Genomic DNA, 16,725 nt, shown 5'->3' on the forward strand with positions numbered 1-16,725 from the left:
TCCCTAACTAGCGAGGCACTTTTTGATGTGAACACATATGGAATGGTCATTTTAAGGAATTTGAGCAGCAGCACAGCGAGGAAGCATTTCAGGGAAGGACAAAGGAGTTTCAAAGGATACTTCAAATTTAAGTTAGACTATATGAAGAAGTAGACCGCTCTCTTTTTCAGGTGCGGATGAAGAAGGAAGTGATTGAGCGTCAGAGGCGGACTGGCATCTGAAAGTACCTCTGACCTTCAGATTCTGCCTCTGATCGTTGTACATTTGTCTGAAAAGCTGTTAACTTAACTTGGGTACATTCAGTCACTCAAATTGTTTCATGCTTAACCCTTTGATACCCAGACTGGCTTGATTTATTTCAAAAACATGACAAGACGGTGATGAGCAAGTTCACTAGAAATGGCCCAAAAATATCAAAAAAATTATAAAAAATTACAAGAAAATTACCTGAAAATGAGGAAAAAAAACAAGAAAATGACCTCAAGAAAGTGCTAAAAAATCACTTTTTTCTCTTTTTTCTTTAATATAATTTTAAATATATAATAAAGATAATTATACAAGATTAGAAGCAAAAACAAAGAGAATAAAAGTTTTTTAAAAAAAGAAAAACAAAAAGGAAATCATCTGAAAAGATGCTTAAAAATAACAATAATTCTGTAAAATTATTTTTCTGTGTCTTTTTAAAAAATATTTTCAGAACAGTTCTTACCAATTTGCTCATTTCCTTCTTTCCCATGTTTCTTCTTTTTTAAAAAAGCAAACCTTTTTGTTTTAAATACTTGTGAATGCATCGGGCCACAGCACAAGGAAACTGATGTGAATCCAGGTTTCAAAGGGTTAAACCATTTTGCAGAGGTTTAGATATTAGTAAAAGGCATCTGAATGCAGCACAAGATGTCGATCCAGGTGTTAAAGCTTTAAATTGAGACAAAGTTGACCTAAAAGTTTAAAAACACCGTGCCTTCAGAAGCTTGATGGGAAAACCAAAACTTCCAGCTGAAAACACACAAAAAAGGAAAAAAAAGGTTAAATATGCGTCGAGAGTTTTGTGATCCCCAAGTGGCTGAGTAAAATATCTGGTATTCATTGTCAATATTCTAAAACAGGCTGTTCTTTTAGAGCGTTTCCATTTTGTGCGACAGTGGAGGTGCTATCAAAGAGTCAGCAATGACATCACCGTCTGGGTCAGATTTCAGGGCTGTTTTCTTTTCCCCAGTCCGTCGCTGGGTGCAGAGGTCAATGTCAGGGCCCAGCTGAGGTCTCCAGTGACGCTGCCCCCTGCTGATCTCAGCGGCCCTCAGCATCGCAGACACACCTCGCTGAGGGTGTCAGATTGTTCACAGGTCAGTGGTGATGACCGGTGTGACGCCGTGGATGAGCAGCGTGGGGCCCAGGTCCTTAGTAAGCAGCTCCAGCTGGTGTAAGTAGGTGGTGTAGCGGCGGGTGTCAGCTGGAGGGCGGGGTAAATACAGGAAACGCACTGCAGGGGCGGGCGGAGCCGAGTCCAGGATCAGCTTATTGACAGCTGACAGGTAGTCATCGGACAGACGCGTGGTGTTGCTCGGGAAGCTGTTAACATAATCGTCATCGTTCTCCTCTTCCTCATATACTCTCTGCTTCTTTTCTTCGTTAGTGGTATCAGACGGTTGTTTCTTGCCCCACTCGCCTTGCCGCTGCCAGTGTAGCGCCACCTGTTGGTCCCACGGCACGCTGTAGACCTGAGCTTTGATTCTCAGCTCTTTCAACAGTTGGCCCAGCTTCTCCTCCGAGCCGCGCACGCTCCGTCCTTCCTCCACGCACAGAAAAAGACGGAGCCTAGCTTTACGCCAGGCTCTCACCATGTTGAGGATGCACGCGAGCTGGAGCAGAAACAGAGAGCAGGTGTCGACGTAGCTGCAGCTGTCCGGACGCAGGAGGTTGACCGGCCACACGTCGACGTACACAGCTCCCTTTCCTGGAGACGAGGACGGCGGCGAGAGGACCTGGGCTCGGTCAAAGTTGTTAAAGTATCGCGCAAGCACCACGTTCTTTAGCATCTTCATGGCGTCAGCAATGATGGCGACATACTCCTGGGGTCCTAGAGCCTTCCCGTCCCCAAATTCACCACAGTCCTGTCTGTCACTGGACCCCCGCAGGGAGGCAAAGTGAAATAGAGGGGGCTGTTGATCGAACTCCTGCGAGGAGACCGAGGGGTCTGTGGACTGACTGGTGATAAGTGAGGGATCAATCAGCTTGTCCTTTGGAAGACAATCGTCATAGAAACCGAGGACGAGAGTGTTAGGACGCATCCCACCTGAAAAGAGAAAAGAAAGATGTGAGAAAAATAAAACTACATTATTTTTTTCAAGCTAATGGCTTCATTATCATTTTCATTGATTTCTTGAGTTGTTTTGTAGAGTTTGGAGTTATTTTATCAGATGGAGTGAAAGTGAGAGACAGATGTGAGGAAGACAAGCGCTGAAGTGAGAACTGGAGGAAAGCCAAAGACAGACAAGAGAAAGGGCTGGAGAAAAACAGAGCGCTTAAAGTTAAGATGTGAGTGACAACTCTCAGAAAGCAGGACGACAGAAAATCACAAGGAAAAGATTCAGCAACCACTGAGAGTCAATTCACTTTAAAGTTTGGAGTGTTTGTTCCTGAAGAGGAGAGCATGCACAAATAGCATTTTAGTAATAAAACCAAGAAAAAGTCTAGCGTGAGAAAATTATGCCAAAATGACGATACCTGCTGAAAACAAGCTGAAATACATCAACTGTTCAGTGTAAAAGTATGCGCTTGTGTGTGCTAAATGTTGAAACATCAGAAATAGTTTTAACACGTTGAAACTTCACTTTCTTTGTATGGCAGTAATAGTTAAAGGTTGAATATATTTAAGGACATAATATTGTACCTGATGTTTGAAGCACTGAAAGGGAATGAAGTGGAATTTGAAACCGAACTACTAACAAAAGTTAAAATCATACTTATAATGAAAGTACTGAGAGGAATTATAGTTTAAGTGTTGAATGAAGTTGAAGTGGGAGTTTAAATAGCTGATAGAAATTGAAGCGTCCGTTTAAACTGAATTACTTAAAGCTACTGCTTAAACTTACTTGAAAGATTTTAAAATGAAAGAATAAAAGTGCTAAATGTGTTATATTGAACTTTAAGTGTAACCACTAGATGGGAGAAAGCGTAAGCAGTGAAGTGACTGAGTATTTCTCTATCGACTGAGCTTTTTTATACTTTCATAGTATTTATATAACTGCTGTACCTTAAAAAAAAGACTTTTTATAATATGAGAATTTTCCGACTCTAATATTCACTTGTAATACCAGATATCAACGTAAGCTTACTAATGTCATTATTGACCAACAGGGACATTTCGTGATGACGGTGACACTGACCTAGTCCGGAAATGAAGAGGAGATGTTGAACTCCGTGACGCACAGAATCAGCCAACGTCAAGTTGACAAAAGACTTGATGTTCAGATGGTCCACCAGGGACAACCAGGAGTCGTACTGGGACTGCAGAGGGTCGGATGGTAAAGTGTCTGTGAGGGCGGAAGAAAACAAAACGGTTTAAGGTGAGAGAAATACAGCTGGCAGTTCATCAGATGTTGAAATGCAGAGAAGGTAAAGGAAAGAGATAGCCAAGAACAATAGATACACGATTCAAAGGAGAGAGGAGAGAAGTCAGTATGACAGAGCTGGAATTAGAGACAATGCATGGGAGAAAGAAAAGACAAGATGTTGGGGGGAAAAGAGAACGAAAGATGCAAGCGCAAGCGACAGCGTAGACAGAATGTGAGACAGAGAGAAAAATACAGGGCAGCACAAACAGGCAGGCAGGTGATCAATCATCCAAAAAGACATCAATATGTATGTAGAGAGCAATCCAGAGGCCACATCTGCAAACTTTATGGACAATTGGTAGTTTAAGCTGTGTTAGGATCCCTTTGTTATTCTCGTGGATAAGTCTTTGTATCCAGCTTTAATGCAAACAGCTGTTAGTGAGAAAAAAAATGGACAGACTTAAATACTTTAGAAGGGCAATGTTGAAGTAGCTGTGAGTCCTCAACAACAAACTCCTTCAGTGTAATTACGTGAATGAATGACTCCTCCATATTTCTCAAGACCAAGTGCCTCGGCAGCACTCAAAATTGAGAGGAGGGCTCTTCAGTGGCTAATGAACACATCATTTTTATTTCACTGTGAAACACTCAGAGGATTTGGATTCTGGAGACTTCATTCAGGGCCAGCCCCAGTCTCCCATCAACACATAACCCTCAACCCCCTCGCAACAAAATCCTCCAAAGACAAAGAAAACAATCAATGACCCTGCTCCTTTAAACTCTGTAAGTGTGTGTCTCTGCAGAAAAGAAAAAGGAGACGCCTCCAGAGCATACTTCCCCCAAAAAATAAAACAGCAGCAGATGAGGCGATGTCATGGAGAAAGGTCTCGCATGCTAAAGAGGTCCGTTTAACGATGCACAGCTCACTGTGAAACTGAGGCATTTTGTCAGATCTTACACTTACATATTTTCAAAAGTCATGAGTTATTTTGAGGCGGTCCTAACAAAAAACACACTTAAGCAAAGTGGCGATAATACTACAGTCTCCAGTAACGATTAGCACGTCTCACTGTTATTAAAATTCAGCAATAATGTTGAAGTTGACAGTCAGAAAACAAGCTTTTAGTTTTGTCATTGTCATTCCTAAATATGATAATCATGTTAAATTATCCAAAAACCACATCCCATCACTATCCCTGACTTGTTTTGCTTATAATTAATAGTAAGCCTGTCACAGTGTGTTGAATTAGATGAGAAATGGTGCAGAAGTAAACTTTCAACTAACTTTGAAAATGCACACTGCTTGTTTTCCCAGGAAAAAGGAAGATATTCATCAGAATGTTTCAAAGTAAGAGTTCACTCTGTCATGACTGTTGAGTGTTAAGTAAATGCAATATAACAAAAATCACAGCTAAACACAGTAAGACACTTCACTGTGGGCTAGTGTCCTTACTGAGATCTCCGAGCTGGACGTGTCCCAGCACATAGAGGCCGCTCTTCTTAATGTCGTTGATAAATGTGATGAGGCCCACACTGCTGCGAGGGTTGGAAACCATCAGCAGGACCTGAGGCCTCCAGAATTTGACGTGGTCCTTCCTCACGTCCAACATCAGCAGGTACTTACGCACCTGTGGGAGGCAAAAGAGATGATGGCTGTTATAATTATTTTTACCCTCATCGTTCTTTTTTTTTCAATGTAAATGTTTGTATTTTTCAACCTGGACCCTGTTTTCGCAATATTTTTTGAGCCTGAGTGACTGAAGGAGACATTTTATCAATATGTGTCCATTGAAAGTGTTTTTTTGGCCACTGACAGGCTCAGATTGTTATTATTAGTGTCTGACACATTATGAAAAAGACCCTACCTTCTGCTGGTATGTTTGTTATTGTGACCAAGTCTCGCAGAAGGAGAAATCTCAATCTGAAATCTCACAAGAGGTGACCTGCTTTAGGAAGACAACAGTAGGGGGGAGGAGTGTCGGGACGTTTGTTGTGTTGGAGTACAGTTAGTGTAGGTTGGTGCCATCACTATCAAGGCTGAATATTTAGCTTATTTCAGTGATGTGGAAAGGTCTACGAGATTTTATAACAAGTTTCTACTTGAGCTAGACTTGTTTTAAAAATAACAAATAGACAAGAAAAGCAAAAGCTCAACAGAAATGCAAATTTATTAAAAGAGTTCCTTCCCAAAATGATGTCAGACACTTCTAATAACCATCTGAACCCATCAGTGGCAAAAACAAGCACATAAATTAAAGCTGCCAAAAGCCCAGAGTGGTTACATCGCGGCCTGTATCGCTCCTGCTGCCTGCAGCTCTCTCTCAGTCCTGGATCAGTTCTAAAATGTTGCCTTTATTGCTCACTTTGACACAAAAAAATGGGAAAGTATGGGGCCAAAAAATTCTTTAGTTTCCCTTTAAGCTGGTGACCTGTACTCTCAAATGTCAGTGAAAGTTTCTTCTATCTGAGACTCCGGCTTCATTTTAATTACGTAAAACCCATCCCCTAAAATCTGTTATTGGAGAGGATGTTACTTTTTTGCATTACATTTTTAATATATGAAAGCTTACAGATTTGATATGTGATATTCCTTCTGGCCCCAAAATCACTGCAGGATTTTAAATAAGCCAGGAGAAATTGCCTTTTTAAGCTCAAAGCTTAAGTATACAGGACAGGTTTGGATAAGGTAGTTCATGTGAAATTCATGAGAAAACAAGGATCATAATAAAAGTACCACTGAAGCACTAAAGGCATATTACAATTCCCTGGCTGGTGCACCAAATGACAAAACAATTTTACAATGAAATTTTCCAGCAGGGCACAAATTCAAAAACTTTTTTCTCTGGATCGTAAAACAGGCACTTGGCACTTTAGGGACATAAATTGTCATACATGTTGGCCAAAATACAGAAAACTGGGAATTATACAAGTAGTTTCAACCAAGCAATTTGACTAGTCCACAAGACATTCATAATGTGCTCAGATTAGCACCTTCCTTTGCAAAAAGAATTACTCTTCCAATGCTTAATCACCACTCTTAAAAAATACAATGATTATTGTACAAATTTTGTGAGGTATTAAGGAACGTAAGTTTCACCACATCAACAAAAAATATAGCTGACCAACTGAAAAATAACAATAATAACAAACAACTCACTAATGGTGTGAACTATGAACTAACACAAAGAAGACAATAACCAGCAGAAACCACCATGTTCCCAACAGACATATTATTAACACGGACAAAAGGTGACATTTGTGTGTATGAACATAAAACGGCAAACTTCATGGTAAACCAAAAAAAGCTTAATATTTTGCTAGATAACAACATGAATTTTGGAAATCATCTCTCTGTTTGGCATCCTCTGGTATCCTCCATCAGCTGTGCCGTGACACGACGCCACTAGCTTAAAAATCCAGGTAAAGTTTTTTTTTGTCAGCAGATATCTTAGTCATAACAAAACTGAGAAAGCTTAGCATGTTTGTGTTTGTATCTGGTGTGTTTATTTAGTTTGGGATACCTCACGATCTTTAGAAAGCATGAGCACAAGTTGGCCAGCGGACTCAACAGGGACTAGAAAATTTGTCTGTTACAGGTCCTTGCTAAGGTTTGACCTACTTCCTGGAGTAATAAACTATGTTTCATTACATATAGGATTTTACTGGCATGACTGATTGTTTTCCAGTATTAAGCCAGTGACGCTTGTGTAAGCGCCTCGGTCTTGACCACATCAGTGTCGTGCTCAAATGACGTTAAAGCACACCTTTTCGTGTAATACTGCATAACTGAAAAACATACAGTTCCTTGGCAACTTCATCTTCTGATGATGAGATATAATCCACAACAGCTATTAAATGGGCCTTAAATTGAGATTATTTTCTCAACTTGTTTCCAGTAAACTTTTTTAAAAATTATTTTTTGGCATTTTTGCCTTTATTAGATAGGACAGATGAACAGCGTGAAAGGGGAAGAGAGAGGGGATGACATGCAGCAAAGGGCAGCGAGCTGGACTTGAGTCTGCGGCCGCTGCGGCAAGGACACTGCCTTCATTCATGGGGCGCCTGCTTTATCCTCTCAGCCACCGGACGCCCCTCCAGAGTAAACTTTTAACCTTAATTAACATATTCATATTCATGTAGATCCTTCTCAGTGCAGTATTGTTACTCTTCGATGTTTATTTGCATCTAGTCTTATTTTTTTCCCCTTTAAATTTTTTTCCCCTCATTTTATTTCACTGTACGTTGCCCCAACATCTAAATGATTTATCATGCCCAGATTTCTATTCCCTGATTTCTGTGAGATTAAAGACAAATGCACAAAACAAATCCCCCCCAAAAGCTCCCAGCAGACAGATCTGGCAGCGTCAGAGGTGTGGACTGGATGAGAGTGATTTCAATAACCTGAAAGAGCTGCCAAGAAATTCAGTCGAGCAAATGAGTTGCGGAGTCGAACTTTGCCGAAAAGAAATGGCACAATCTTCCTCTTAGAAATGAAATGCTGAATTCATGAACAATAAAACGCAGGGAGCAGAACAGCGCTGAAATGGAGGCTGGAGCCACCTCTGCACCCCATGGCCCCGCTGTCCATCTCATGTCTGGAAGTCGCCGACTCTGAATACCCTGTGTTCATATGTGTGAGCGCCTCCTTCTCATTTGTATGGATGCGTTGTTGTACTGTAACTGCAGAGACTACTCTTACACAGAAACAAATTACATCTCCAATCAACATCCTATTTAGGATGTAGCAAGGACCAAATAGATTGTGTCTATGAAGGCTACTTGTGTGTGTGTGTATATGCATGCGTACATATGTGTCAATCAAACAGTTAGTGGTAAAAATGTACCAGTCTGTGTCTGCTTATCAGTGTACACTTATATGTAAGTGTGTACCACTTTGTATTACAATGCACACTATAGCACGAGCATCATTAGGATTCTGACAGTGTGTTGATGAGGTGGCATCAAGGTACCATCAAGGAAATGTAACCAAGTGGAACCAAACATTAGATCTAAACCTGCAGTCCGCTTGGAATGATTAACACCCAATTTATACCCTCATTGGAATTAATGACCATTCCCTTAGTGGCAACATGTCCGCCATTAAAGGTGCTGCCAACACTGGGGGATTCTGAGTGACATCGAGGTGGGTATTGTTTCAAAACCACTGCCAATACCAGTACTTTTAAAGTGATACTGATACCACATAAGTACTTCATTCCATACCATGATGTGAACGGAGTGGCTTGTATACCATAAAAATAACAGCCTTGGCTCTTTTTTCTTAAATCACTAGAGAGAAAGATAGATATATAGAGATACGTGTCCCTTTTCTACCAAAAATAGCACATGTGGGCAGGTTTTTGTTTAAACACAGGTAAACTTGCTAAGGATAGACCATAGACTCCTTTCCCATTGCCAGCAGAGTTGGGCTGTGTACATGGCTCTGCAGCAGATGAGCGTGTGTGTGTGGGTTGTTTTGGTGTGTCTGTTCGACATCAAGGAGAACAGACTGGAGAACAGGTAAATAGTAGATGGATGGAGGCCTTTGAAAACGTTATGGTGGTTACTTCTCTTTAAACAGCTCTTACTTATTCAATTTCTCTTTAAACTCAGTGCAGACTAATTTGGATCTATGTTTTGGCGATGTTTAGGAGGAGACGGGGATTGATTGGTGGTGGCACATCATTGCTTTTCGTCAGTTAAAGAGATGGAATTAGTGCGTTCACATAGTATTGTCTCCATCAATGCCAATCAGAGCAGGAGGCGATAAATACTTGTGACTACTGCTGAGTCATCTCACACGGGTGAGAATGCCGATTGTACACTTTGCCATTGCATTAAAAAGCCAGATGTTTGAGCGTGTTAACTGGTTTTTTGTGCAGTGGTAATGAATTTATACAGAGACGGTGAGCTCTGCAACGGCACCCGAGGATTACAGCACCCGACACAACACCTTTCTTTATCCTCTTAAAACGACCCAGCTGGCAAACCGACACTGTTAGACACTGATGCTATGTTAAATTTAGGTTGTGACATCTGGTGACCAAAGAAATTGAAGTTGCTGCTAATAAGCTTCACAGGGGAAAGCAGTGAGAGTCTGCCCGGCTGCACAGTGACAGCGCTAACTGTTACCATCACACAGCTTTTCATCAATGGGTTTAACGATAGAGCCGAGCCGTTTCGGTGTGAGTTTGTTGGGACCGTTTAACAGCATTGTGTTGGATGTAAGCTGCTGCTGCAGCTGTGCAGCTCATGCTTACTGGGAAGACTTCACCTCTCAGATAACGGCTCAGGAGATGGCTGCAACAGAAAATATGGTCCGAGATCAGATCGCTGGTGCAAAAGGGAATGAAAGCAGGTATCGTTTAACAAGAGATGTTTCAATACAACTTACATACAACAAAGTTATTTCGGTTGATAATTTAAAAGGTATCAAGTACCAAAACCCAGCCATAGAAACAAAGGGTAATTTAAAGGATAATGCTGAAATTTTGACTTCTATGGTCTTGAATGGTTAAGCTGGGTGAGCAACACTGTCGCAGTGTTATAAGAAAGTTGGGGAGAAAGCTATTTTTGAAATAAGCACAGCAGGGATGTGATGTGAAGAAAAGGAACTTTTCTGTAGTTAACCAATCAAAGCGCATTTAGAGCAGAAGTGGCTGAGGAAGTGGCACCTAAAGCACAGGTCAATTAAAGCAGAAGACCTTTTTCTGGCTGGGAAAAATGCCGGTTAAACGGAAGCACGTCCTTTAAGAACAGCTAAAAATACTTTAAAATGACTTTCATTTGAAAGCACTTGAAGGATGTGTTTAATAGACTTGAGGTAATGATATAAAATTGTAGGAAAAAAGAACCTCTTGTGTTGCAGCTCCACTTAGAGATTGGGCCTGAAAAGAAGCAGGGAAATTGGGCCGATAATGACTGCCGTAGCAACACAAGTTAAGCTCAAGGTCCTGCATCTGAGTGTGTCTATACAGCCATCAATCAAAAATGAAGATGCAACTTTTTCCAACATTATTACCATCATAATCACACTGTTTTCATGCTCCCGTCCGGTAATTGCCATAAAAAAAAAAAAACAACAACAAAAACGGGGCCCCAGAGGCAAAGTCCAACTGCCTCCACTCATCTAATCATCTGTCTCTCTTTATCTCTCCATTTCCCCCTGTCTTGTCATCCATCAGGCTATCATCATTTCTCTGTCGCTTCAGTCTCATCCATCACTTAGTTTCTCAATCACTCATCCCCTCTTCCTGCTTATATTCTGCCTCTATCTCTCCGTCCCATGATACCATCAGCGTTTCTTGCCTCCGTTTGTCTTTTTCTTGGTTCTCTTTCTCTCCTAAACACTGTTGTCAGCTGCCTGTTATCTCCCGGTGTGTTTTTTCTTATGAGCTGGGATGTCTCCCGTCTCTGCTTCAATGTCACCCAGTTGGCGCCCTGCCATGACGGCTACTGCTGGCGGATGCAGGAACGGAAGAAGAGTGCATGTATGAGATATGTACATGTACACACTTGGCGTCTCCTGCTAGGCTTATTAGTGTAATCGTTTAAATCAGACTGGGCACCATGCCAGAGGCAGGTTTGGAAACTTTTGAAAGCAGGGGTCACACTCGGGCACAGTTTTAAAGTAAAGGGGAACATTTGTTGAGTGAAAAATGTGTCAGGAGAGGCATTTAAAGCCCTGGCCATGATAAACACTACATTACAAGTTTCATTATTTATTTTGTGTAATTAATTAATGCCAAATGAAAAACATTAAATATGTAATATAAAAATTATATCAGGAAGTAGCTGCTATTTGTAACTAAACCAACAACTAACCAACCGAAAAGCAAGAAGCCACTGACAGATTATTGGCCCCCGGAAACAGAAAAAACCACCCAAACCCTCCTACATTTGAGCGAGACACCCACTGTAGACATAAAATGGCTACAAAGCATTTTGTGTGTCTCTGTTATAACTATGTGGTCTCTTTGTGGTCTGTTTCTTTGTAGTTTTTTTGCATATATTTCTAGTCATTTTGCGTTGTGAGTGTTGTCGTGGTTATTTTGTGTTTCTCTGTGGTCATTTTGTGTCTTTTTATGGTTGTTTTGCATGCCTTTGTAGTAAATTTGTGTCTTTTTCTGTGGTTTATTTGTGTATTTTTGCATTTCTTTGTGGTAATTTTGCATCTCTCTGTGATGTTTGTGTCTCTTTGTGGTTTGTTTTTCATGCCTTTGTAGTCATTTTTCATCTTTTTGTGGTCACTGTGTGTTTTGTTGTCATCCTTTTGTGTCTGTATTTTTTTCAGCTAAGTGGTCTAGTTATGTCTCTTTGTGGTCTTTTTGTTGTTTTATGTGTCACTGGTTTGTCTCATGGGTGTTTTGCGTGCCTCTGTAATAATTTTGTGTCTCTTTGGTTGTTTTGTACCATTTGTGGCCTGTTTGGGACTCTGTTTGGTTGTTTTGCACATCTTCGTGGTTTATTTTGAATCTATTTGGGGTTATTGTAATCATTTTGCATCTCTTTTCTATGTAGTTGTTTTGGTCATTTTCTGTCTCTTTGTAACCTTTTGATTGGCTGACAACAGAAATTGTAACAGTCACTTCTCACTAGAGCGTAAAGTGACTGTTAACAGGTGCTTCAAGGTCAGTGACCCAGTAATCCACCCGTGATACTAATAAGCCAACTATCACCCTCTGACTCTGACAGGATGGCACCAGGTTGGCCTGGCTCAGGGGGGTCTGATTGGCCCCCCTTTTTCCCCGCCCCTTCGCCTAGCTGCTGTCTGGGGTTGGAGGAAGGAGATGAAGATGAAGAGACTAGAAAGGGAAGGAGGGAGAGGAGGACGAGGAGGAAAAGCTCAATAAGTTAAGTGGTTGTAATAATATTCTGCTTCCTGACAAGCTGCTGGCTCATCCAGCCATCCTCACCCTCCCCGCCCATAACCCCTGCCCGCAGCCTTGGCAACGATTCCCCTCAGCATCGGGCCCTCCTGGCAACGTTGCCCCCTCTCCTTGAGAGCAACAGGCTTGCCAGATAGAGGACATGGAGAGCTGGATGATGTAAATCTCTGCGAGTGTATGTTTGTGAGTACGTGTGTGTGTAATAAATGTAGAGAGCTCTGCTGAGGGGAAAGATGCTGATGTGTACGCGCGTGAGTCTGGTAGACCTGATATAAATGTGATAGATAGCTGCTGTAAGAATGACAAGGCAGCGTTGTGTGTATGTGTGAGTGTGTTTGTCTGCTAAACGCAAAGTGCTTGGCTGAGGGAGCGGCGGCAGAGATCAGTCTCTGTGTGTGTGCGTGTCTGTGCGTCTCCATAAACCGGATAGAACGATTACTTGGCAGAGGTACAGGCTCTTGTAAAGCTATGGGGATGAGATTTTAGTTGCTCTCATAATGACAAGGCAGTATTGAGAGTGTGCATCTGTGTGTGTGTGCGTCTGTGTGTGTATGTGTGTGTGTGACAGACCTGGTGGAAAATGAGAGCCTGGCTGATGTAGCCCCAGCTGGAGGTGGGACTGAGGTAGTGAATCAGCAGAAGCAGCAGCAGCATGAAGGCGATGCTGGCTGAGGCGTAGATGGCATTGATCAGGAACATCATGACAGCGCAACCCACGATGCCCAACACACACGTATGCCAGGTGAAGTAACGAAAGGTGGGCCTAAGAAGAAAAAGGGAGAGGTAAAGGTTGGGGTGGAAGCATAGCTTGTATATATATCAATTTTGACTTTAGATGACTCTTTATACTCTTTTAACCCTTTGAAACCTGGATTGACACCAGCTTTATTGTACTGACTCTAGGCACCTTTCACAAGCATTTCCAACTTTTGAAAATTGAGCAAACAGGTTTGATTCAAAACATGATTGAAACATCCAGAAAAAAGTTAATGACCAACTTGGCAAGAAATGTCCCACAAACTGCAAGAAACAACAATTGACAAATTGCTTAATTTTCTGGTTATTAGTTAAATTAGTTTTAAAAAAGGGGGGAGTTTTTTAAAATAAGCAAAAAAAAAGGGTAAAATGTTAGGGAAAAAAAAAAAAAATTATATTATAATTATTATATATATCCTTTAACATATCTAATTATTTAATATATCTAATTATTAAGATAATTTTCTGGCCATTTTCCCCTATTACTTTTGGATTTTTTTTTTAAAATAATCCCTCCCTCTTTTTTTAAAACTCATTTTTAGACTTTTAAAGCTATTTTTTTTGTTCAATTTTATATTCCTCTTTCAGCATTTTTAAATTTTTTTTGTACTTAATTTTAATGGGTTTTTTTTAAACTAACTGATTTTTTGCTAACTTTTAGGTCATGTCTTAATTTACACATTGCCTTCTTTCCATGTTTTTGAAAGAAATCAAACCAATTTTCTCATGTTTCAAAGGGATAAACCTACAGTTTCTTTGCCTTCATTCAATAACCCAAAGAAACAGCCTGTGCTGAACTTGATAAGCAAAATCTCCTTACATTGATTTTTACACTTGAGGGCAGCACAACAAGCTGTAAACATGACACACTATCACCTTATCAAGCTGACATGGCGAATGTGTTAGCAAACAGTGGCTTATCTTCCCATCCAGCAGACAGTCAAACATTAGCATTCAACTGGAGTCCTGGACATGTATTTTTTTTTTTATCTGTGTCAACTCCTCTGAGAGATACCTGGGTCTTCAGCCACAACTGTAAGTCCTCCACTGTTTACCAGCAACTCGCTAACTTTATCTGTCTGCCATTCGGTGCAGGGCAGGTAGTGCACTACGGGTTTATCAGAGTTTTCGCTGCCTGCTGCAGCTGGAAATGAGGTTGATGAGAGAGGTGAAAATAAACCAAATAGTAAAGATGCTAAAATGCCTTTTATCACACCAAGCAACTCCTCTCACTTTATAATTTATTATCCCGTTGTTGCTAACAAAAGCCTGATTTGTTTGTTCTCGATTTAACAGACATGTTTTACCCACTCTCTTTAGACTTCAAATCAGGTTCTGTCATACATATGTGCAAACATTTTCTGCAGATTAAGGGGACAGAATACTTGTATAACAATACCACATGCTTCAAAAATGAGAAATTTTCTAATAATGAAACTGGAATTCCTTCAAAGCTATTCAATGTGTTTTTTTGGAGAAATGTGGTTTGGCAGCACAGAAGATCTATATAATCACCACAGTTATGGTGCTGAATGATGGCCAAAAAAGTGTGTGCAGAACATTATGAGGTCACAGTGAAGCTGACCTTTGGGATATAAAATATCATCACTTCATTTTATTATATTATACATTTGTGCAACATTTGATCACAATAAGTGTATGACCTGTGGCCAAAAGCATGTTTGGGTTGGTCAATGACGTTTGACTTTTTACCTTCGACCATTAAATTTTATTCTCGAATCCACGTAGATGTTTGTGCCAAGAAGAAAGAAATTCTCTCAGGGCGTTCTTGAGATATCCCATTCACGAGACTGGAACAGACAGATGGATGGACAGACATACGGACAATACGAGAACATGATGCCTATAACCACTGCTGCTGCCGGCGTGGAGGCATTAGAAATAAAAAAAGGGGGTTCTGATGTGTGATAATTACTCGAAACATTGATTTATTAATCTTATAGGACTGCTGTACATGCTGAACCTCAGTTACCAAAAAGACTTGAAATCTACCTTCGATGTAAGGAAGCACCTCCTCATTGGGACTGGGTTGGACTGAGAGGGTCCACTCTCTGAAGAGTATTGTTCAGTTTGAGCGAGGGGCTCAGAAGATGAATTTGTCCCAGAATTTGTTATATTATGTAAACTAAATGTTAGTTTTTTTAGTAATGTTGCTGAATAATTGTTAATGTTCTGTCGCTAAATTTAAGGGTATGTTTTTGCCTCATAAAGGTACAAATTGGCACGTCAATCTAACCGTACCTCATTAGGCACCGATCCAAATGGTATATTTTTGTACCAGCTACTTTTGTGTCACTACGGGTGTAGGAAGGTACAAAAAAGTACCAATGTTCAAAGGTACAGTGCTCACACCCTGGTAGGGTAAAACTCAAGCGACAAAACATTTGTACCCTTTAGATCCATTCCTCTGCCTTGATTTTTAGTGTGTATGAACATGGACCTTTTAAGTACATGCAGGTTATAAATGTGCCATGTCTCTGTTTAAAGTTTTCAGAGGATACGATAAGATCCTTTTGTTAGCTACTAGCTTAAATCTAACACCTCAAAAGAGGCTCTTCCCAAACGTCAGCTCTTTTGACTGGGAGGGATTTAACAAACCACTGAGGGTTTCACTGAAAATGAGGCTGGAAAGAAATCAAGTTTTTCTAACATGGTTATCCATCTTATCCATCCACCTGGGTTCAACGAGCTAATGAAAAAAAAATCTCAAACTGAATTATTAAAGTCTAGCAAGAGGAAAGATTTTCAGGCAGAGTATTACTACTTACTGACCTTATTCCCACACTCTCAGGTCCATTTTTCATAAAGCAACGACAGATTAATTTTTTCAGTCAGATCTTGAGTGGTCTTTTTTTTTTTTTTTAATACTTGATGACTCCCTTTCTTTAGTTCGTTTATGTTAGGATTTCATTGAAAAGTAGTTGACAGAAACTTGTTACTTGAGGGACGGAAAGATTTTTAAATATTAAGACTGCATGCTGTGTATTGTAATGATGCATAGTAAATTTCTTTCACAACTGTGTGGATTGCTCTGAATTTGGATACATATATCCACAATGTTTGAGCTATGAATCATAATGACTTTGTTATCACTATGGTGATGCCTTAACTCCTTATCTTTTGTAAATATGATGTCATACTATTAATTGTTCCATACCTTGGCATTCCCATCAGCCCCTGCCATTGCTAAGTGCTGATTAGCTTATGTTAGCACGCTGAAAACAAAATTAAGATGCAGAACATGGTAAACACCACACCTGCTAATCGTCAGCATGCTAGCATTGTTATTGTGAGCATGTTATCGAGCTAATGTTGGCATTCAGCTCAAAATGCATGGCTGCAGACTATTTAAAACGTGCAAGTGTAACAACAAGTGCAAAGCGGTAGGTCTTGAGCTTGGTTGGGTTTGTGTGATAGACTGTAAAAATAAGGATGTAGCCACCACAACGCCACCCATTGGTTTCTGTTTTGAAGCCTTGAAATCTGCATTTCGGCCATCACCATCT

General features: G+C 40.5%; 1 protein-coding gene across 1 annotated transcript in view; it reads right to left on the reverse strand.

The window, feature by feature from the left end:
• Positions 1 to 789: 789 nt before the first annotated feature.
• zgc:153039 (uncharacterized protein LOC767698 homolog) overlaps positions 790 to 16,725 on the reverse strand; it is an 80,972-nt gene continuing 65,036 nt past the window's right edge. Inside the window, exons 10-13 of the mRNA XM_042487178.1 lie at positions 13,013 to 13,205; positions 5,008 to 5,182; positions 3,387 to 3,533; positions 790 to 2,293 (exon numbers count right to left, since the gene is read on the reverse strand). Coding sequence (XP_042343112.1) covers positions 1,338 to 2,293; positions 3,387 to 3,533; positions 5,008 to 5,182; positions 13,013 to 13,205 — 1,471 coding nt within the window. The 3' untranslated portion in view covers positions 790 to 1,337. The remainder of the gene's footprint in view (positions 2,294 to 3,386; positions 3,534 to 5,007; positions 5,183 to 13,012; positions 13,206 to 16,725) is intronic.

This window comes from Plectropomus leopardus, chromosome 5 (genome assembly GCF_008729295.1).
Source record: "Plectropomus leopardus isolate mb chromosome 5, YSFRI_Pleo_2.0, whole genome shotgun sequence".
NCBI lineage: Eukaryota > Metazoa > Chordata > Actinopteri > Perciformes > Serranidae > Plectropomus > Plectropomus leopardus.